Raw genomic sequence first — 22252 nt, 5'->3', positions numbered from 1 at the left:
GAGCGTGGGGGATGTCCATGGGGGCAGAGCTGGGAATGCTGAGCACACCATGGCTCTGGAGTGTTGCTTTAGTGGTGTTTAGTGCACAGCTTCCCCTTTTGCCACAGATGGTTAAGGTCAGAGAAGCAGGATCTGGAAGTTGTCCCGTTGTCAGTCGATAAACTGTCGTAAACCTTGAGGTGTTAAAGCATCACTACTCTCTGCTTGGCTGTAGTTTGGTTTTGGTTTGGTTTTTTTTTTTTAGTTTTTATGTTGTGGAACTTCAATTGTGAACCTTAGGTAGCAGATATTCTGCCCTGCAAGTGTAACAGAGTGTTTGTGCCTGTTCCCAGCTCTGTGAAGCCCCCCTGCCCCCTGGAGCAGCCCCAGGGATGTCCCCTGGCTGCAGGGACATGGAGAGGGGACATGGGGACAGGGCCAGGCCGTGCTGCTGTGGGGAAGGGGGGGATCATGTTTTAAGCTGTCTTCAAAAACTAATTAAAAACCTTGACTTGTAGAACAATTCCTGTGCTGTGATTCCTGAGAGATCCCGGGGGTTTTTCCTGACTCCCAGCCCTGCTCTTCCTCCCCTCCACAGGGTTCTGGCACAGCTGGGCTGGGGGAACTGGGCCTGCACTTTCCTCTTTCCACAGCCAGGGAATCATTGGGGGAAACGCGATTCCACCTTCCCAAAGGAAGCTTTCTCCACTGGCACTGCCCTGCTGGAGACTCTGGAATTGAACACCCCGGAGTTTTCCTGCCCCAAACTCCAGAGCCTTTGCCCAGCAGTGGGGAACGAGAACTCAAACAGAGAAGCAGCAGCAGGGGAGGACATTGCTGACCAAATGCCAGCAATTTAATTCCACATTTATCTGCAATTTGTATCAGAGTCCAGCTAAACCCCCAGGAATGCAGGCCCTGGGTGCAGGGATTCAGTCCTGGCCGTGGGTCTGTGTCCGTCTGTCCCAGCCCTGGGCCCGGTGTGGGGCCAGAGCCTCCAGCATGGAATCACTTCCTCTTCATGTTCTGGAGGTGAGGTGCTGACACTTTCACCTTCCCAGGAATATTTCTTGACAGATCTGTGTCCTAGGGAGCAGGGGAGAGGAGAAGGTGACCACAGCAGGAAAGCCTTTCTGGAGCACTGGCAGAATCCTTTCCTTGGCCCTGGTGAGCACCAGGACATCTCCAACCTCAACTCCCAGTGCAAGCTCCTGCCCCTGCTCCAGGAATTCCCATTCCCAAACCCAGAGGGGTTCCTGGGAGATGCTGCTTTTGTCAGACAGTGACACAGTGCACAAACAGAAGGCTGAGTGCTCCCACCGGGGCTCAGCTTCTCATGGTCCTTCCCAGCCTGGGCAGCAGAGCTTTCCCAGAGGAGCTGGGGAGTGCCCAAGCCAGGCTGGATGGGGCTTGGAGCAGCCTGGGATAGTGGGAAGTGTCCCTGCCCATGGATTTTTAAGATCCTTTCCACCCCAAACCGTTGCAGGACTCTCTGACCTTCCCCAGGAATACAAACTCCACTGGTAAAAAGCCCAGCAGCACCCTCAGTTTGGCAGCATTTCCTCCCAAAATGGCACTTGGGGACACTGCTGCTGCTCTGCAGAGGAGCCCCTGCAGGGCCAGCCTCACCTTCACACTGCGGAACAGATCCTTCTCTCGGGCACTGGCTTCTTTGGACTGCATGAAATTGTGCAAGGCAATCTTGGCAGCTGGAAAAAGCCAGGGAAGAGTGAAACAGCCTGGAAAGCAGAGTGCCTGCAGCAGGCAGAGCACAGGAAGGGGCTCAGGATCTCACTCCATACCTTTGCCCTTCTTCTGGGTGCCCGGAGTGAGCTTGACTTTATACCTGGCCCAAGGAAAGGGTTCTGTCAGTAAAACAACCCCAGCACGTGCCCTCCCAGGAAGGGGCTGCCACTCACTTGTAGTTGGTCATGGCTGTGTAGGGAGCACAGATGGGGACAGCAAAGAGCAGGATGTCCTCGGGGTGGGGCTGCCCTGTCAGGGAGTCCAGCAGGGCCTCGCTCTCCTGGGACACAAAGAGCTCCACTGGGACCTTGCTCAGCCCTCCTTGGAGTCACGGGGCAGGAGGTGGGAACAGGCAGCCTTGAAGGGCCCTTCCAAGCCAAACCATTCCGTGGTTCCATGAGCATGAACTGCCATGGAATTCCCAAGCCAGGATTTGTGACTGATCCTGTTTCATCTCTAAAATCACATCCTTGGCTGGATCTTGGTGTTGGGCCAAGGGTCACCCAAAGCTTCCCCCAGACACCCTTACCCTGCTCCATTAAGGAATTTAAAGGAATTCACTTATTCCCAGCCCTGGGCAACACCCACAGCCTGCAATTACACAAAAGTAATTACAGAAAAGTTTGAAGCAATTTGATATGTAAATCAACTTCAAACTAAAGAACCTGCACTGCTCAGTGTGTCATCCTCCAGCCCAGAGTCACCAAGGCAAAAACCAAAGGCAAACATCCATGGAGCCAGCTCTGGGTTTATGGAGGATGTGGAGATGAGCAGGGCAGGCACCAAGGTTAATTTTAAGGAGGTGAAATTTTAAAATACAATGAAGGTGGGTTCAAACAGTCCTGGAGGGCTCCCCCATGTCCCAGTCCCAACGGGAGCACAGCCCCACCTCGACCCTTACAGAACTGAGCCTTCCTTTACCTCCAGTCCTGGCTGCTCCTGGTCCTGCTCCTCCTGCACACACAAACAGAGGACACATCAGGCCTGCAGAAACCACAGAGCTGCTCCTGCCTCCCCTGTCCCCAAGAAATTCTTTAATCAGCAGCCCCAGAAAGCCCCACTGTCCCTGCAAAGAGAACTGAGCTCCTTTCCCAACCAAGGTGAGAGCAGCACTTGGCTGTGGGTGGGAGGGTGGAGTTTCTTTCCACCCTCTCATTTGCCTGGCACACGCCGAGCTGGGAGGAGCAGATGGGGCTCAGAGATAGCAAATCCCAGCAGCAGGGCTGGGAGCTGGGCACACCCGGCTGAGGGGGAGGTGCCGGCTGAACAGGAGCCTCGGGACTGCTCCGAGCCCCAGTTCTGGCTGTGCTGGGAACAGGATGAGCACAGGGATTGCTGCAGGGCTTTGGGCTGCTCTGGGAATCCAGTGGGCTCCCTGAGCACTGGCAGCAGACACAGAGCTCTCCACAGAGCCCAAAATCCAAGGGGAGCTGCTCTGCCTCCTGGGTGGGAGAGCCACACAGAGCAAGGACAGACACATGGGCAGGTCAGGAGAGAGGAGAGAGCTGCTCACCTTCTCACCCTGCTCCTCACCTTCCCATCCTCCTGCTCCATTATACCATTTCCCATCCCACTCCTCACCTTGTCCTCCTGCAGCTCCTCCAGGGCTGGCTCCTGTGCCTCATGCAGCACAATTCCTGCTGGGAGGGTCTCCTTGCCCCCTCCTGCTGCACGACGCAGGGGTTTGGGTTTCTGCTGCTGCTTCTTTGCTGCCTCTTCTTTTGTCTTCCCCTTCTTCCCTTTTTTCCCTTTGTCCTCCCTGTTGGAGCCTGCAGACTGTGGTGACACAGGTGGTCAGGGCTGGTGACCAGAGCCACCACACCCTGGGGAAGGCACAGCTCCCCCCTCACCCCCAGCAGCTTCATGATGAGCTCCCTGTCCTCCTCGTCCTGGTCTCTGTACTTCTCCTTCATCTTCTTCATTTTACTCTGCAGGAGGAAACACCAACAGCTTCAGAAATGACAACTTTTAGCAGAGTACTGCAAGCACAGATGCTCTTTCCTTCCCTGTATCCCAGACTTTCAGAGCAGGTCACCAGTAAGCAAGACACTGGTTCCAGTGAGCTCTGGGCCAACCCCCAGCACCATCATGAGAGACCCTCACAGCACCACCAGGGCAGCCATGGGGGTCTGGGACATCTGGGATTGTTGTCCCTGTTTCCATGGCAACAGCCCAGCCCAGGGTCCCCCTGGTCCCTGCCCACCTTCTGGCCCCTCTTGATGGGCTGAGGGGCTGGAGCAGCCTTGGGGCAGTTGGGAGCAGCCACAGGTTGGGTCTCTGTCTCTGTCTCCTTCTGCTTCTCCTCAGACAGCTCCAAGTTCTCAGAGTTGTTCTGCTGCTTCTTTTTCTTCATTTCTCTAAGGAGAACAATCACAACACCCTCACTTGTTGTGATGAGAGAGGCTGCTGCTCTCCTGACAGCATTCCCACCCTGCTTCCCTGCCACAGGGACCCAGAGGAACACTGGAAACAGCCCCTCCTCAGAAAAACCTCTCCAGCCCACCAGTAAAACTTCCCAGGCAGCATTCCCAAAGGCCAGGAGCAGCACCTCCCCCTGGAGATGCAGGATGGACAACGGGCATGGGCTGGAGTGGGTACAGATGTGCCCAGGACATGGGGAGGGAATGGGGAAGAAGCATTTGTGGCTGTGCTGTGGCTGCCCCTGGATCCCTGGCAGTGCTCAAGGCCAGCCTGGGACAGTGGCAGGTGTCCCTGCCATGGCAGGGGTGGGATGGGATGGGATTTAAGGTCCTTTCCAACCCATCCTGGGATGCCCTGGAGCACCCAGTGGCTCTCACCTCCTCTCCTTGGCAGAGAGATGCCTCCGGCCCTGGGCCCTGCTGTCACCCTGAGGAGGGAATGGCAGTTTAGGGCAGATCCTGCCCAGCAGCTCCCACTGCTCTGGGACACCCACGGGAGCTGGGACCTTACCAAGCTGGGCTCTTCCTCTTTGGGGATGATTTTCTGCAGGGATCTGTGGGGAGATGGAAAAGGAGCTCATCAGCAGACGCAGGGCAGCTCACCACAGACACACCAAGCACAGCCCAGATTTCAGCAGCCTGGTTCTAACTTTCAGCTTTCCAGAGCTTGGCAATCCCAGCTTTGCTGACTGGAAAAGGCAGGAACACTGGGATTCACTTTGGAAAACAATCTTAGCCCTCTGCCAGCTCCTCTCATGCACACACAAGCACCAAACACAGCCTGGGCCCCAAGGGAGCCCCAGTGTGCAGCTCCCCATGAGCTTCACCCAGTCCCTGCTCCTGGACTCTCTAAGGAGTCCCAGGGACAAGAGGGAGCTGAGCTCACCCCACAGCCTCAGCAGAGCAGAGGCAGCTCAGGGCTGTTTCTCAGCATTACCATTGCTGAGCATGGAAGGAAGGGATGGCAACACATCCCAGCCTTGTCCTGGCAGTGTTTTAGGAGACCCTCAGGTGCCCCAGCTGCTGCTTCTCTCACCTCTGGGGCTGAAGGTGTGACAGGTCGATTGTGGTGTCTGGATAATTCACCTCTTCCTCCTTCACTTCCCTCTTGGGCTCTGGATGTTCCTCCTCAGAGTCTCCACCGTCCTCCTCGGAGTCAGCCTCTGGAGCAGGAGTGTTCCCTCCTCCCTGCTCAGCACTGCCCTCCTCTCGTGTGCTCTCAGCTGTGGCTTCCACATCTTCTGGAGCTTCCTCACCCTCTGGAGCTTCCACATCCTCTGGAGCTGCCTCAGCCTCGGCTTTCTCCTCCTCACTGCTGCTGTCTCCTCCATCTGGGGCACCCAGGGCAGGAAAACACAGGAACACCAAACTGATCCATCATCCCAGGGTGGTTTGGGTTGGAAGGGACACTAGAGCCCATCCAGTGCCACCCACACCTCCCACTGTCCCAGGCTGCTCCAAGCCCTGTCCAGCCTGGCCTTGGGCACTGCCAGGGATCCTCTGGGCACCTGTGCCAGGGCCTGCCCACCCTCCCAGCCAGGAACTCCATCCCAATATCCCATCCATCCCTGGCCTGTGTCAGAGTGAGACCATTCCCCTCTGTCCTATCAGTGATCCAAACTGGGATTCCCTGAGCCTGAGGGACCCCCCAAGCAGCCCCCACAGCCCCCAGTGTCCCCCAGTACCTAAGAGCTCCACCTCCTCAGCCACCAGCTCGCTGGCACTGCTGGAAACTGTGTCCAGCTCCTCATCCTGGACCTTGACCTTCCTCTCCTCCCGGTGCCTCCAGACACAGCTCTCATCCACCTGGAAAGGAGGAGCCTCTGGGTCAGCCCTGGCAATGCTCACACAACACCTCCCTCAGCTTTTCCTTCTTTTTTTAACACTTCCTGCCATCAAAAGGCAAGAAAATGAAACCAGACCCAAGTGTGCCAACCCCACAAGTCAGGGTGACACACAGAAATGCTCAGATTCCAAACAGAGCTGGGGGAACAGCCCTGGCAGAGCAGGAAGGTCCAGAGTCTGTCTGGAATGCAGACAGAGCACACTGGGCTGAGATGGAAATGAAAGCAGAGCCATTATCAGCAAGAAGCTCTTTATGGGATTTTTCCCAGTGGGAAAAGAAGTAATTGGGAATACACTGATAAGCAAGATGCAGAAAATAAACCTCCTGCAGCTCAAAGCAAATTACAAAAGCCAGCAGGAGCTGCATGGGGAAAGCTGTACCTTAAACAAGAAGCTGAAGCCCATCATCAGATAGGACGGTGGAAGGAAATTCTTTTTCCCTGAAAAACAAAGGAAGAGTCTCTGAGGAGGTTTAGCAGCCATGCTGCAGGATGTACTTCCAAAATTCATTTTTATTAGAGGCTTTAGGCTACCAAAAAATTACACTGGGGCTTTTTTATCTCTGGGATGAGAACAGGAGAGCTCAAAAGCAGCTGAGTTAATGAACTTCTGCCCAGGGCTCAGCTCAAACTGCTGCTGCAGCTGCCTGATACTCAGACTAAACCATTCCCAACAGATTTCTGGGAGAAGAGTGGGATCTGCTGCCACTGCAGGACAGCCCAGTACCTTTAGGAAAACATCCCACTCCCACTGCTCCCCTGTGCCTCACCTCGGATCATGAAGCTGCCAGTAGTGAGATATTCTCCCGTGGGGGCAGTTTTAGAAACCTAAAAGAAAACCACAAGAAACTGTAAAAAATCTCTGTGACAGAAGGCCAGCATCAGGTGACAACAGCACCAAGAGAAACACTGGCTCAACGGGAGCTGAACTCCTGGAACAGCTCTGCAAGACTCCATATCCAAGGGGCTCTTCCTCTCCTTAGCAGGGAATTTTCCCCAAGGGATGTTTCAATCCAATCACACCCTACCAGCACTGAGCTTTAGGAGTCCTGGGTGAGCAACTCAGGAAATAAAGCCAGGATCTACTCAGAAGCATTCAGGGAATAATGCTGCCTTGTGCAGGCTGCCCTGGAGCAGAGGCTGGATGGAGTCCCAGAACAAAGCAGGGATTGATTCCAAGGATCTCCTCCATGGATCCACCTTGGGCAGCACCAGAGCCCAGCCAGGGCTGCACCCAAGATGACCCAAAATGGCCCCAAAATGCCCGGCCGGGCACGGGGTCTCTCCCTGGGATCAGCTCTGCTCCATTCCCACCTTGCAGTTCATTGTCCCAGCCCAGCTTTAGCCCAGGCACTCCCACCCTGCTTGTTTTTCTCTCTCCAGCCCACGGGGTTTGTGCTCCTGGGCTGAGATTGGGATCATTTGTCCTTGGTGCCCAGCTGGAGCAGGAATTGTTTTGTCTCCCTGCTCTGTGCACAGAGCTCACCATCCCATAATATGAACCCAGACCCTCACACTAAAGCAGCACAGAATGTGAAAAATACAAAAGCTGAACCTGAGGCATCAACAAAGCCACCTCAACTTTGGTGTGATCTCCCCACTCTCACACAGAAGTTGGATCCACACCCATGGGCTCCTGTCTGGGGTCCCATGCCAGCCCCCTGGGGTCTGTCCCTGGGGAGCTGCAGCCTCTCTGCTCACCTGGCTGTGGGACACCCACCAGGCACTGGTGACCACGCGGGCGTCCCAGGCAGCGCTGTAGCACAGGGCCATGGTCCCCGCCTCCGTCAGCGTCCGCGGAGGGATGGGCTCACCTGGAACACCCAGCACAGCAGGAGCCATCAGATCCTGCCCTGAGCCAGCCTGGGAGCCTCCCAGGAAGGACTGAATCCCATCCCAAGGGAAGGCACTGCCAGCTCCTGTCCCCAGGGCTCCACAGGTACCTGAGGGGTTCTTGATGACGCAGCTGGTGGCTCCGTGCAAATCCGCGTGCACGTAGATGTCCCCTGGGAAACAGGAGACTTCCCTCAGATCCACACCTCCCTGGAGCCAGGGAATCTCTAATGTTAGATGGAAATGCCTGGTCTGGCTGCAAGGGGCAGGGTGGGGACACAGAAGCCTTTTAGCCCATCCTTGTCCCAGGGAGAATCAGCTCCTCTGCTCCTGAGGGGAGCCCATCCAAGCCGCTCCCACCACCAAAATTCCCTTTGATCCAAGGCCCAGCTCAAGGACAAAGCAGAGGGACCTTCCCCTGTCACTCCTGGACACTCACAGAAGTGGGAAAGAGGAGGAACCCCCCCATGGCCTCCATGGGCTCACCTGCTCTGAGGTAGCGCTTCACGATCAGCTCGTTCTGCTGCTGATCCCTGCCAGCAATCACCAGGTAATTCTCAGAGCTGATGAACCACAGGAACTTCTCAAACCTGCCAAATTCCAGCAAATCCACAGTGTGAGTAACACCTGGAACTAACAGGGCATTGCACAGCTGGTTTTTGATACCAAACTCAAAATATCCATCTCAGCACCTAAGAATTTATGAAACTGAAAATATTTTTACTTCCATCCACAGGCCTGGGACATAAAAACAAGGCATGGGACAACTACAGCATCACTGGCAGGGAGATCTGGAGATGGAACAAGAAGCACAGTCCTCCTATTTATTATTTTAATAATTAAAAGCTTTGAGGTTTTGTTTGTTGTTGCTTTTTAAAGCACAGAAGCTCAGAATGGTTTGGGTTGGAAGGGACATTAAAGATGATCCAGTCCCCCTGGACCACACCTTCCACTGTCCCAGGCTGCTCCAAGCCACCTCCAGCCTGGCCTTGGACACTTCCAGGGAGGTGACAGCCTGAGCTGCTGTCCCTGGGAACCATTCAGGGATCTCCTGACTCTTTAAGGAGACTCCATGCCAAGTGCAGTGCTCAGAAATCCCACAGAGCTCCACTCCTAAGCCAGGGAAGACCCATCCTGACACGGGACATGGGAGAAGGACGATGGAGCTGTACTTGCCAATAGACCTTTCTGGCCTTCTGGATGGTGGTGACAGTCTGAACTTCCCTCAGGGTTTGCTTTGTCTTCTTCTCAGCTGATTTAAAAGCCTGTTTGGACAGAAAGCATCATCACCATCAAGCAGGAATCCCAGAATTCCCCACTGAACATTGGGAGGAACTGGCTCTGGACTCGATCACAGTGCAGGCTCCACCCAGCCCTGCTCTTAAAACTCCTCCCTGGAGAGCTGCTCCCTGAAATGATCCCCTCTTGGACTGCAAGGATTTCCTCTGATTTTCCACTCTAAGTCCTGGTCTGTCAGTGCCTCCACCTGCTCTGAGTATTCCCAATGCTGCTGTGGAAAAGGAGGATCCATCAGGGATCTGCAATCCTCCATGAGCTCCAAATGCCAAGAATAAAACAACTCTGGGTGATTGGCTTTCCCTTTCTTGTTTTGTTAGGGCTGCTCAGATCAGGTCGGGATTTCCCACTGAGGAGTGCCAGGGATTTTCCTTCTAAATATCTTCTAAAATCCAAGAGAAAAAAATACCTTTTCTGCAGCTTCCACTGTCTTCTGAGTTTTCTTGGCTGCGTGTCGTTTGTGATCATAGTACCTGTGAAACACAAGTGTGTGTCCTGAAATCCCAGCAGCTCAAACTCCTTCATCCTCATCCCACTCAGCCCAGGCCTCTGCCTTTTGTTCCATGGGCAGAACTGAAAAATTCCATCAGTAGGAGCCACAGAGCAGCTGCTCTGCACCAGAAATTCCCATCCCAGATCTCAGGACCAGCTGCTATTTCAATTTTTAACTCTTATTTTAACAAGATATCCCCAAACCCTTCCTCCTGCACACCCAGAGAAATTGACCCTACAAAAACACACTCAATATTTACTGAAAAATCTTACTTTTTGGCATTGGCATAGGCAGACAAATTGAGATCAACATCAATCAATAAGGGTTTGTTTTTCTGAGGTTTCTTCAACTGTTTGGTTTTATTCTTTTTCTTTTTTCCTTTTGGTTCCTCTGTTTCTTCCTTCTCTATGTCAGCATCATCCTCCTCCTCTTCCTCTTCAGACAACACATAGGGGTTCCTAAAAACACACGAGATCATAAGATTAGGATAAGAGAAGTGGTTAATTTTTAATCCTTGGTGCAATGTGCTCTTAATTTCATTCTCTCAGAAGTTTAGAAACTGCCCAAGGAGCCTCTAAATCCTTCCCACTGTGCAGCCAGAAAAAGCTTCATGTGCCAACCCTTTTTTGTCTTGGAGTCAGCCAAATTTGGGGGGAAAAAAGAAAACAAAAGCAGAAGATAAAGAGCCCAATTTCTCCAATCCAAGGAACTGACAGAAAATACGTTTATAGAATAAACTGCCACTTCTGAAAGGGAGGTAACCAAAAACTCACTGATTAACTTCGCCACGTCCCAGCTTTTATACCAAAACTTCTGGGTACAGAAAAGCAATTTTGGGGTATTTTTACATCTGCTGCACTCACCTCAGCAGCATGGTGATGTGGTTTGTCTGCAGCTTTAACTCTTTGATTGCCGTGGCCACGGGGTCCCCCTGGGCCTGGGCCTCCTTGACGATGGCGCCGATCTCGGTCCAGTCGATCTGGTTGGCCAAGGCGCTGCGCACCACCTGGATGGCCCTGTCCACCACCTCCAGGTTCATCTCTATCAGCTCCCCCTTCAGCTGATCAGCTTCCTTAGGGAAAGGAGCAGCTTGGAGCAGTGCAGCCAAACACGTGCTCAGCACGAGGTGTTATAAAAATGGAAGCAGTGGTGAAGAAATGCAAGGATGGATGGAAGTGGTGGCATGGGAGAAGATCCAGCTCCAGTGCTGCCAACTCCTGGGACAGTGGAAGGTGACCCTGCCCCTGGAGCTGGGTGGGATTGAAGCTCCCTCCCACCCAAACCATCCCCTGGTGGTGTGATTATGCCCTTTTTTAATTAAAACCCAAAATCTGTCTTACCTGAGCCTGCTGGAGAGCTTCCAGTCTGTGCTCATGGTCCCTACGGACATTTTCAAGTTTCTTCAATGCTTGTTTTTCCTTTTAAAAACGAAACGAAATTTATAAATATAAACATGCTATATTAAAATATATTATAAATATAAATACCAAATGGCATCAGGTAACTACTGCAAGAAGCAAGAGAAGGCTCTGGAGATGGGGGAGCCATCCCAGCTGCCCAGGCTGGATCAGGACTCACCTGCTGCAAGGCCTTCAGGTCAATCTTCTGCCCCTCCAGCTTGGAGTAGAACTCATCTGTGGCCTGCAGGAGAGAGTCAGGTTGGAGAATCCCCAGGCTGGCCTGACTCAGGGCAGGCACAGAAGGGGCCCTGCAGAGAAGGGGCTGTGAAGCACTGAAAGAGGTGCCAGAAGCTGAGACACCCTCCAGGAGCTTTCCCCATTTCCCTTCCCATGGGAGGAGTCCAGCAGGACAGGGCTGAGTCTCACTGAAAACACAAAGGAAAACAGTGGCCAAGCAATGGCTCACCTTCTTTGCTAAGAAATGATGGAGAAGAAGCTGCTTTGGTTCAGATGAAATGGCTGCAGAGCCAGAGGTGTCTGCCCTGAACCCCTGCTGCTTCAGGGTCAGTTAAACAAGCACAAAGAGCCAGAGTGCCTAAGAACTGCTCCTGGTGCTCCAGCTGTGCTTAAAGCACGAGGTGAGGAAGGTCAGGAGCTGTTTAGGTCATCAGAGGGACTGGGGACAAGGGATGGAGGGACAGGAGCCAGGGAATGGCTCCCAGTGCCAGAGGGCAGGGATGGATGGGAGACTGGGAATTCCTGGCTGGGCTGGAATTGCCAGAGCAGCTGGGGCTGCCCCTGGATCCCTGGCAGTGCCCAAGGCCAGGCTGGACACTGGGACACCCTGGGACAGTGGGAGGTGTCCCTGCCATGGCAGGGGTGGCACTGGGTGGGTTCTGAGTCCCTTCCAGCCAAAACCATTTTGGGGTTCTGTGATCACTGAAGGAGATGACAGAAACTGAGGCAGGAGGCAGGGCAGGAGTGTGGAGTGGGAATTCTGGAGATGAAGGTCAAGAACAAGAAGCAATTAGTGATTCCAGCTGTTAATGAGTCGAGGAGCAGAAAGGACAATGCACAAGGAAACCCCAAATAAGAGGTTTGAGGCTTTCAGAGCAGGAACAGAAGTGTAAATGTGATGTCTGCCACAACTGTTAACTCCAGAGACAACTCAGACTCCAACTCTGCAGAATAAAACATTTGGGATTCTCTGACTGGAGCTTCCACCTCCCTGACAGCAGGATCTGAGCTCAGGAGCCAGCAGTGCCCAGCTGCAGCCCAAAGGCCCTGCTGGGGGTGCCTTTTTCTCATCAAACATTCATCCATAAAATGATTCATCCCTTCCAAGGTCTCTGCTTTCATTAACAACCCCTGCACTATGCTTTAATTACTCTTTTTAGCAGCAGTCAATTCAAGCACTTAAGTACAGCATCAGCAAAAGCACTGTACCTTATTGAATGAGTCAAATTCCAAGTAGGGACATTTTGAATGTTGAGAAAACAAGAAAGGATGAAATTCCTCATATCTGTAAAATACACATTTGATATTATCACCTGAAAACTAATTTCTGTTATGCAGACTATAGAAATACTTCAAATATTTACGTGTAGATATCTTCTGCTGGTTTATCTGGTTCCAGGCTGGGCTTTTTCTCCCTTTTCTGGATAACATAACCCTGAAAGAAAACAAAAATATCATTTGTCTGTGAAAGGTTTAGGTATCAATAAATAATTCCAGCAGAGAACCTTGTGCCTGACCCACTGGCTTGTCTTGGCTCCAATTTCTTCTGGAAAAAGAAGTGAACTTCTTCCAGCCCTCAGGACTATCCCATCAATGCAGAGTTTCTGTGCAGGATTAATTACAGAACCTACCAAAACCCAAGTGCCAATCTCCCAGGATTCACACCACCTGCCTGTGCATTATTTAATTGCTGCCCAGCCCATGGAAAGAAGCAATTTTTATTCCACATCAGCACCTGACAGCAAGGAATAAAATCCAGAGCTGGGAACAGCAGGAATTGGGAATTCCTGAGCAATTCCTGCTGGCCAGTTTAACTCTGCAATTCCAAACCACTGATAACCCACCCCAGACCCACCTTGCCACTGAAGTTGTCAGTGAGGGCCATGTATTCTTCTGCTTTCTCTAGAGCTGAAAGAACCTTAGCAAGGTTTTCTGAAGAGAAAACAGCAGAAATATTTCATCCCTGCAATTATTGCTCATTTTCAACAGGAGTCTAAGTTTACATCTGGGAAATTTTTAATATAAAAGTTTATTTCGATGCTTTTAGCACATAATTATTCAAGTTTCAGGAGGAAAAAAAGACCCCACAAATAGCAGCACTTCATGAAATTAAAGCTGCAGAGGTAAAGCATAAACCAGAAGCTGGGAGAAGTTATTTTTTTACTGCACCATAATGCAGTAGGAAGGAAAAAATCCTCTGGATTTATGGCAAATATAAAACACACGAGGAAAATAAGACTGAAGGAAAATATTTTCTGATTTTCTTCCCCAAATCTTTAATTTCCCAATAAATGTAAAGCTGCTGCTTGACCAAATCCCCAAAGTTTGCTACAAATAAAGACTTGGATGTTAATTCTACTTGTCAAACAACCAGAACTCACCTCATGGTGAGGTGGTGTCAGTAAAAAATTATTTAGACTACAGGAACAATCTGACATTTTCTCTCCAATTTATGCACAAATCAAAGAGTTTTAATGCAAACAAGGATGGTCCCTAAGCTAAAAACATTAAAAAATAAAACCACATGGTCAGAACCACAGGTTCACTCATCTCTTTGGGAAAAAAACACTACACAGACATAAAAGTCCCCATGTTTGTGGCCCAGCCTTTAAAATATTACACCTTTATTTTCCAGATGTTGATCTATTTTGACAGCTCCAGAAAATCCAGCTTCTATAAGGCAGTGCTCAATGAGAGTGGCCCCGTAAGCTGGTAAAAAAAAAAGGAATAGTGAAGGATCATCTGTAGAAAATATTCACAATTTGCATTAAAAAAACACAACAAAACTGAACATAAGGGTGTGAGAAGAGTGAGAAGTGCCAAAAATCAGGGAAGGGGCAGGAGGAATGGGTGGGTGAGGAGGAGGGGGAATGAGAAAAAGCCAAAATTGCCACAAAAGGGAAAAATGGTGGGGATTTTAGAGAGGAGCAGCCGTGCCTGGTGACTGGATCAGTAACAGCACGTGAGGCCAAGGTTTCCTACATGACAGGAAAAGAAACACCAAATTCCAGCATGGACACAGCACAGCTGGGATCAGTGTGGGGGGAAAGAATTAGCAATTACACAGTAATGTTGTTGTTGTTATATAGAAATTATTTAAGAGGGCAGGGTAGAGAAAGAGAGAGAAAAGGGTGGTGAAAAAAAAAATCAAGAGATGGGGAAAGTCAGGCTCAGGTGTGATTTGAGCTGCTCAGGAAATTCTCTGCTTGAGCAGCACTGGCAGGTCAGGAGGAGAACCAATTTTGTTCTGATGATCTCAAACAAGACAAATTTGGTTCTGTGCTGAGGAAAACTTGAGTTTACACTTACAGCTCCTGTCTGGTACCAGGATGGTGCAAAATGGCCAAGGCAGAGCTCCAGCAGAGCCACTGCCAGGGCTCATCACTGCTGCACCAGGGGCAGATCCCTGGAATCACTAAATCCCTGTTTCCCAGGGCAGCCTGGGATGGTGGAAGGTGTCCCTGCCCAAGGCAGGGGGTGGAATGAGATGGGATTTAAGGTTCCAAACCCCAATCAAACCACTCCAGGGTTCTGTGATAAGTTATTGTGCCAAATTGCAAGGCAAGATATTTTCTATTTGCCATCTGTGTGCAGCTGTCTCCTGTCCATTGGGCAGTTTTCCTTATCTCTCCCACACCCTCTCCTCCCTCAGGCAGACCCCTGCTGATAACAGCCCATGGAATGTCCCTGCATGGCTGATAAGAGCTGCACCATCCCATGGGAGATGTGAGCCCAGGGGGAGGAGCCAAGCATTCCTACCCAGATAGAATCTGGAGATCCTGGAACACCAGCACGGCTTCTGCACTGGATTTCCCAGAGGAGCAGCAGCTGCCTCTGCCCCTGGCCCTTCAGAGGAGACTGCACCCTTCTCCAGGATCCCTGCTCCAGCAGAACCAGCCCTGGCACTGCAGGAGGGCTGAGCCACAATTCCAGTGGCACTGCTGCCAGCCCCTGAACCACAGGGTGCCAGGCTGTGCTCTGCCTCTGCCAGGGCTGGGTTGGGTCACTGCAGTGTTCATTTTATCCTTTTATTTTCTTCCCTAGTAAAGAACTGTTATTTCCTGCTCCCATATTTTTGCCTGAGAGTCCTTTAATGTCAAATTTAAAACAGTTGGGGGGGGTGGGTTCACATTTTCCATTTCAGGGGAGGCTCCTGCCTTCCTTAGCAGACTCCTGGCTTTCCAAACCAAGAGTTATTTAAATTTTCCAGCATGACAGAGCACACACTGAGTGACCTCCTTCCATCTCCTGACAAAGGCAAATTACTTACGAAGGAGTGGGTTGAGAACCCTCTTCAGCTGCTCCCCTTTGGGTGCATTTGATATGATTTCAGTTAACCTGCAGGAAGGAGAAAATAAAAAGTTGCAATTCCAAAGAATAATGTGTTTTAAAACAACATTGCATTGCTTAGAAGCTACAAAACCTTTCCAGCCTTAAAAAATGAAACTAAAAATGGCCTGGAATAAACTATCCAAAGATTTTCCACAGCTCTGACAAATTTGGGTTTGTCCCAATAAATACACCATTTATGAGCTCTGAAATTCATGGGGGTTTCTGAAAGAGATCTGATAGAGTTAGAGATGGGACCTCTGAGCTTTTTAGATAATGCTGTTTATTTTCTTATCTTCTACATAAACAGGAAGGGTGGGTCGGGCTCACATCTTCACTGCATGGCTCAGAAGGACACAAGACTCCTTCTAAGGATTTATTGACCAATAAAACACTGCCAACAAGGATAATTATGTTTTTAACCCAATCCTTAAATATTTCGTCTTATGGACCCATGCTCCAGTGTGAGCTTTCTCAGCCACTCATATTATGGCACACAAACCCACAGTGCTGCATTCTAAACTCCTTGTTTGCCTCTGGAGCTACTTTTATTTCTATATCTTAAACTCTAAAACTCCAAACTCTCTTCTTCTTAATGTGTCTCTCTTTAGACTACAAATCCACATTCTCACTTCTAGCACCTCAGTTTGGGAGCCTTTTCCAAGGTCTCAGATCAAATCCTGTATTTAATTCTAAGCTTTCGTTTTTACAGTCCCAAAGTTCTGAGAGTTCCTCGCATTTCAAATTCCATCAGAAATTGGGATTACCTGTCCAAGGTGGGCAGGGGCACAGCAGCTTTGGCACTGGCCACAATGAATACACCAAATCTGAGCTCTGAAATTGGGATTACCTGTCCAAGGTGGGCAGGGGCGCAGCAGCTTTGGCGCTCTCCACCGGGTACCGCTCCCTGACAGCGAACCGGACGTCGTCGGCGCCGTCGGTGCGGAACCTCAGGATGTTGAGGATCAGGTACTCGTGGTCGGTGAGGACGACGTTGCCCTGCGAGCACAGGGACCCTGAGCGAGGCCAGCGCGGTGTCCCTGCCCCGGGGGACACTGGCAGCCTGTCAGAACACAGGAAGTTCCTCTGGCTGCCCTGGAGGACTTGAGCCCCTGCCAGGGGGCTCAGAGACCTTGACACAGAGCCCAAGACCCCCGTGCCTTTGATTTTGACCCATGGAAAAAATTACCAACCTTATATGAGAATTTACAAGCCACAAAAGTTTAAGTAGAATGATAGCTAGTTTGTCACAGGGTGAAAAGTAGAATTTTGGGGTTTTTAGAATGGGGTCCTAAGATGGAGGAATTTGGGCATGCCTTGTCCTTCTTTCTCCTTCTTCCTAGCCTCCATCTTCTGAGTGATGGCGGCACTTTTGGATTGGTTTAGGGTAGAGACAGACTGTCTAACATAGCTGATAGGTACTGGAAAATTATTGTAAAGAAAGTACATGTAGTTTTTAGGATAAAAAGTAGTTGTTTTAGTATAAAAAGTAGTAGATTTCAGTAGTTTTTAGTATAAAAGATAACACTGCCCTGAGGGCAGTCAGTGTGCCACTGACTGACCTGCTGAACGGACCTCAGCAGGCCAGAGAAAGAATGTTACAGACAACAGAAAACAACCTTGAAAACCAGAACAGAATAATCTGACTCCTTCATTGGCCTCTGGGCTGGGAAAAGAGCCTGTCTGAGCACAGAGAGCAGGCTGGCTCACCCTGTCATAGAGCTCCAGGATCAGGTGGTAGGCGGCCTGCTCGCTGCCGAACTGCAGGTCCACGATGCGGTCCACGCCCAGCTGCCGCACGCTGACCAAGCGCCGCGTCCTCAGGTGCTTGCGGCACTGCGGGGGAGGCCTCAAGCTGGAGCTGTTATGTTTTTCAAATCAGGGCTGCCTCAGTGGGGAACTCTAAAGCTGAGCTGCTGTTCCCTCCTGTTTTATGCAGATAAAATAATTCCTCTCTAGGCCTGAAACTCAAGGATGCCTCATTGGCTCAGGGCACGAAAAATGTAGTCAACAGTGAATTAATCATAATAATCAGTGAATTATTTTGTTGTTTAATATTGTTCAGTTTTTTTGGTTTTGTGCTGGTGAATGCTTTGCCTGTGAAATAAACAGTTTTTTCCACTTTTCTCCAAGGAAGTATTTTTCCTGAACCAGTTGGGGGAAGAGCCAACTGAATCTGCTTTCTAGAGAAACCCGTTTGGAGGTTCTCTCCCAAATTTACCCTGAACCTGGACAGAGGAAAAACCTGGAATAAGTGACTTCATTACCTGAAGTTAGAATTGGACAATTAACCTCTGATATGCAAATAGACCAAACTTTCATCTATCTGAAAAACTCATGATTGTTGTCCCACCTGGGTGTGGCCTCTATAACCTCCTGCATGCCCACGTGTGCCCTTTGAAGGCCTTTCAATAAATACCCACCTTCATCCTTTAATTCTGTCCAGCCTCTGCTCTAGGCAGCCTCTCCAGGCATCAGAGGGGTGGGAAAAATGTCTGGGAAACATCTGAGAACACCTGGGAATGGCTTGGCTATAGAGCCTTCCTGTGGCACCAACCACTTCCCATTTCACTCAAATATCACAAGAGTAAAAATGTTGGTGCTCACCAAAGTAACACCTTCGTTTTGGCAAATATAAATGTAATTGAGCCCAAATCTTAACATTAAGACATTTTTTCCAAGTTGTTTGTTTAGCTCAAGGGAGGAGCTGGTACAAATTCTAAGAGTTTATTTGTAAAGAGAATTGGGATTAACCCTGCATCCATCTCTGCTGTGGAAAGCCACCCTGGAGAATCCCTGCTGAGTCACTTCTGGCTGCACTCCGGTTAAACAGATCCAGTGGGAGTCATCCCAGGCTGCACCCCATGGATGCACCTACAGGAGCCCAGCCTAAGAGCCTGGAGCAAGGCCTGAACCTCCAGAGCTCAGCAGACTGAACAGAGGACTCTGGAGCACAGGGTGCAGCATCCAGCAACTAAAAACTCACACAATCCAACTGGAATGACAAGGATTTTACTGGAGCAACATTCCAGAAGGAATTTACAAATAAAGTTCATAAAAACTATCAATAAAGTTTATATAAAGTTTTTATCCATTTAAACATTCACTCCTTCAGGCACTGAACATCAGTGATGTGACCCCAAGCCCACATTCGCTCTTCCCTTGTCCTGGGCCACCTGCAGAACCAGGATTCACTGGGATAACCCTTCCCTATTTTCCTGCCTCCAAGGACAGAAGGTGACCACTCCTTCCTGACATGCAGACACTTCATAAAACCCTGCTGAGCTCACCTTCATGGCAAAGCTGGATGGCATCGTGTTCTTCGGCCACTCAAACTCCGTCAGGTGGATGCGGATCCCCGACTCCAGCAGCAGCGTGGCCTTGCACTCCGGCCTGGGGGCAGAACAGAGCAGCTGCACCCAAAATCCCCAGCTGCACCCAAAATCCCCAGCTGCACCCCAAAATCCCCAGCTGTACCCCAAAATCCCCAGCTGCACCCAAAATCCCCAGCTGCACCCCAAAATCCCCAGCTGTACCCCAAAATCCCCAGCTGCACCCAAAATCCCCAGCTGCACCCCAAAATCCCCAGCTGTACCCCAAACCCCCCAGCTGTACCCCAAATCCCCCAGCTGCACCCCAAATCCCCCAGCTGTACCCCAAACCCCCCAGCTGTACCCCAAATCCCCCAGATGCACCCTAAACCCCAGCTGTGCCCCAAACCCCAGCTGCACCCCAAAACCCCCAGCTGCACCCCAAAACCCCCAGCTGCATCCCAAAACCCCCAGCTGCACCCCAAATCCCCCAGCTGCATCCCAAACCCCCAGCTGCACCCCAAATCCCCAGCTGCACCCCCTCCAAATGAGGACATTCTGGGATCCCACCTGGCACAGGAGCAGCCACCCCAGCACCCACCCGTCTGCACGGGGTTTTCTGCCGTGTTTCCCATTTCCTAAGAACTTTTTGGGTAAAAATTACTGCACTTTACCCAAAAAAACCCAGCAGAATTTCACTGGAAACAAGTCAGAAATTACTGCAGACAATTTAAAAAATCTGGTTTTCACACGGCATTCCTAAAGAATTTGTAAGTACAGATATTTAAAGCTCTTACTTTTGCAGGCGAATGAGATAGGTCTTGTTATCCACATCATAAACATTGTTCACTCTCATTCCCAACAAGCTGCCAAAAGGAAAACAAGGAATGCTTTGGAGAACCCAAAACACAACTGGCTGGAAAAAAACCCAGTGGCAATTAAAGTACACAGAAGGACAAGTTAGGATAAATTACCAAGTAATATAAATTATTAAGTTAGGATAAATTAGCAAATCATATAAATTACTAAGTGAGGATAAATTACACCAAGGAGTAACCAAAAGGGCAGCAAAGGAAGATTAATGGAATGAACTGGAAGCAACAACCGTGGAGAGATGGAGAAACTACTCTTAAGACACAGCAATTAAGAGAGGGGGAAAATTAGATGGAGGAATTTATATTAATGGATAAAATGGAGAAAGCTGCCAGTTGCTGCCCGTGCTCCTCTTGGTGGCAGGGATGTAAAATGAACTGGTGATACTGGAGCTCCTGGCCAGCACAGGGCACCAGTAATCCCAGTATGGGCACTGAACTGGCCTGGGGTGTCAGTCACTCCCTTCAGAGTGGGGCTGGACACCAGGAATGTGTCAGAGCTCCACAGGGATGTGAGGAATTTCCCAGCTGGGAAACTGGGGCTGTTCACGTGGAGAGGAGAAAGCTCCAGGGAGAGCTCAGAGCCCCTGGCAGGGGCCTGAAGGGGCTCCAGGAGAGCTGGAGAGGGACTGGGGACAAGGGATGGAGGGACAGGAGCCAGGGAATGGCTCCCAGTGCCAGAGGGCAGGGATGGGTGGGAGATTGGGAACTGGGAATTCCTGGCTGGGCTGGAATTGCCAGAGCAGCTGGGGCTGCCCCTGGATCCCTGGAAGTGTCCAAGGCCAGGCTGGACAAGGGCTTGGAGCAGCCTGCCCACGGTAGGGGTGGAAGGGGATGGCAGCGGGACTGAGGAGGTTCTGCAGAGCCCGGGAAGAGCAGTGCTGAGGGGCAGAGCTGTGACAGCGGGACACGATGGAGGAGCAGAGCCCCCACAGCCCTGAGACTGAGCGGGGCCGAGACCAGGACCACGACCAGAAGGAGGAGAGGGGACAGAACCAATACCAGGACCAGAACCAGAGCCAGGACCCGGACCCGGGGCAGGACCAGATCCCACAGGGCCGGGCCCCGCTCCAGGGGCCGCACGGGCGGGGAGTGCCGGTACCTCTGCCGCAGCTCGGCGAGCACCGCGCGAATGTCGACGGTGCTGAAGCGAGACTTCATGGCGCCAGCGCCGCCCGCCGAGACCCACAGGGATCCCGGCCCGCGGCCCCTCCGCAATCCCGGCTCCCGCCCCTCACGGCTCCCGGCCCCTCACGGCTCCCGGCGTCCCGCGGCCGCCCAGCGCCTGCGCCCACGGGCGCTACGGGTCGCGCCCGGCGCCAATCCCCGACGCTCCGCGGCCGCGCAGCTGCCGAACCAAGCGGGGGCGGTGCCGCGCGCGACCAGCAGGAGGCGCTGTGAGAGAGGGGGCGCTGAGGGGGAGGGCGGCGAGCGGGGCTTGGAGGTGACAGAAAAAGGTCCAGAAATGACAGAAAAGACTCCGAGAGTGACAAAAAATACTCCGGCGGTGACGAAAAAGGGTCCGTGTATGAGCAAGGGGCCCCGGGAGAGGGCGGCGAAAGGGGGACAGAAAGGGGCGCGAGAGGGTCCCGTGTGTGGCAAAAGGATCCGGGTTGAGGGGGGCAGGAAAGGGCCCCGCGTCTCTCTGCGCTGAGCAGGGCAAAGGAGCCCACGTGTGTCCGTGTCCGATAGCAAAGGGACCCCGCGGGACCCCTTTTCTGAGTGTTTGTCCACATTTATTATTTCAGGGCGGATTTGGCTTCAAAATTTGCTTGGAGTTGTGAATTCTGTGATTGAGGGGCGCGGGGTTGTTGCGGTGTTTAGCCAGTAGGAGGCAGTGTTTGTGTGTGGGTGTTTTGGGGCAAAAAGGAGTTTTTTGGGGGTTTTGAGGCGTGGTGTTATTGGTAGGTGGCAAAAGGGGAGCCCGCGTGTCTCTGTATTGCCCAGGCTACGCTGGCGTGGCTATTCACAGGCGCGATCCCGCTACTGACCGCCACGGGAGCTTTGACCTGCTCCGTCTCCGACCTGGGCCGGTTCACCCCTCCTTAGTCAACCTGGTGTCCCGCAGCTCCCCGCGGGTCACCATATTGATGGCGGCCTTAGCTTGGACGCCCGCTCGGCACAGCGCACGGCAGCCCAGAACTCCTGGGCTCAAGCGATCCGTCGGGCTCAGCCTCCCCGGCAGCTGGGATTACAGGCACGCGCCACCGCGCCCGGCGCTCACAGCCGGCTCCGTTAGCGGTACGGTTTGTGTGGAGCCGCCCCGCTCCGCCCCTGCCCCGCCTCCTGCTCCTCCTTCTCTTCCTCCTCCTGCTGCTGCTCCTGCCCCGATCCTCCTCCAGCTGCTCCTGCTCCTGCTCCTCCTGCTGCCTCTGCTGTTCTCGCTCCTCCTCCTTCTTCTCTTCCGCCTTCTCGTCCTCCTTTTTCTCCTTCTTATTCTCCTTCTCCATTTCCTTCTCTTCTTCCTCCTCCTTCTTCTCCTTCCTTCCCCT

At 51.7% G+C, this 22252-nt stretch overlaps 1 protein-coding gene across 1 annotated transcript; it reads right to left on the bottom strand.

Annotated features, from left to right (window-relative positions):
• Positions 1-199: 199 nt before the first annotated feature.
• Positions 200-21037, bottom strand: NEMF (nuclear export mediator factor). The gene is made up of 33 exons (XM_009101595.4): positions 20863-21037; positions 19686-19754; positions 18868-18970; positions 17288-17413; positions 16428-16576; positions 15519-15586; positions 13871-13957; positions 13104-13180; positions 12613-12683; positions 12458-12533; positions 11190-11252; positions 10952-11029; positions 10475-10683; positions 9884-10069; positions 9528-9591; positions 8999-9087; positions 8309-8412; positions 7933-7995; positions 7691-7803; positions 6760-6817; positions 6372-6430; positions 5831-5951; positions 5182-5476; positions 4657-4699; positions 4524-4573; positions 3929-4082; positions 3576-3653; positions 3307-3501; positions 2647-2679; positions 1899-2005; positions 1782-1825; positions 1609-1688; positions 200-1065 (listed from the first exon to the last, which is right to left on the bottom strand). Exons 1-33 carry the CDS (start codon positions 20919-20921, stop codon positions 988-990), a joined length of 3249 nt encoding a protein of 1082 aa, XP_009099843.1. The 5' UTR covers positions 20922-21037; the 3' UTR covers positions 200-987.
• Between the last annotated feature and the right edge of the window lie 1215 nt (positions 21038-22252).

The sequence above is a fragment of the Serinus canaria genome, chromosome 5 (genome assembly GCF_022539315.1).
Source record: "Serinus canaria isolate serCan28SL12 chromosome 5, serCan2020, whole genome shotgun sequence".
Taxonomy (NCBI): Eukaryota; Metazoa; Chordata; class Aves; order Passeriformes; family Fringillidae; genus Serinus; species Serinus canaria.
This window is presented reverse-complemented; position numbering and strand designations above follow the sequence as displayed.

Excerpts from the sequence above, each read along its gene's own strand:
- NEMF (XM_009101595.4), bottom strand. The coding sequence starts at position 20,921 with ATGAAGTCTCGCTTCAGCACCGTCGACATTCGCGCGGTGCTCGCCGAG. Across the intron at positions 8,413-8,998 it reads AAGGCCAGAAAGGTCTATTG|GTTTGAGAAGTTCCTGTGGT; the intron begins GCAAGTACAGCT and ends GGAATTTGGCAG. Across the intron at positions 7,996-8,308 it reads GAAGCGCTACCTCAGAGCAG|GGGACATCTACGTGCACGCG; the intron begins GTGAGCCCATGG and ends CCTGTTTCCCAG.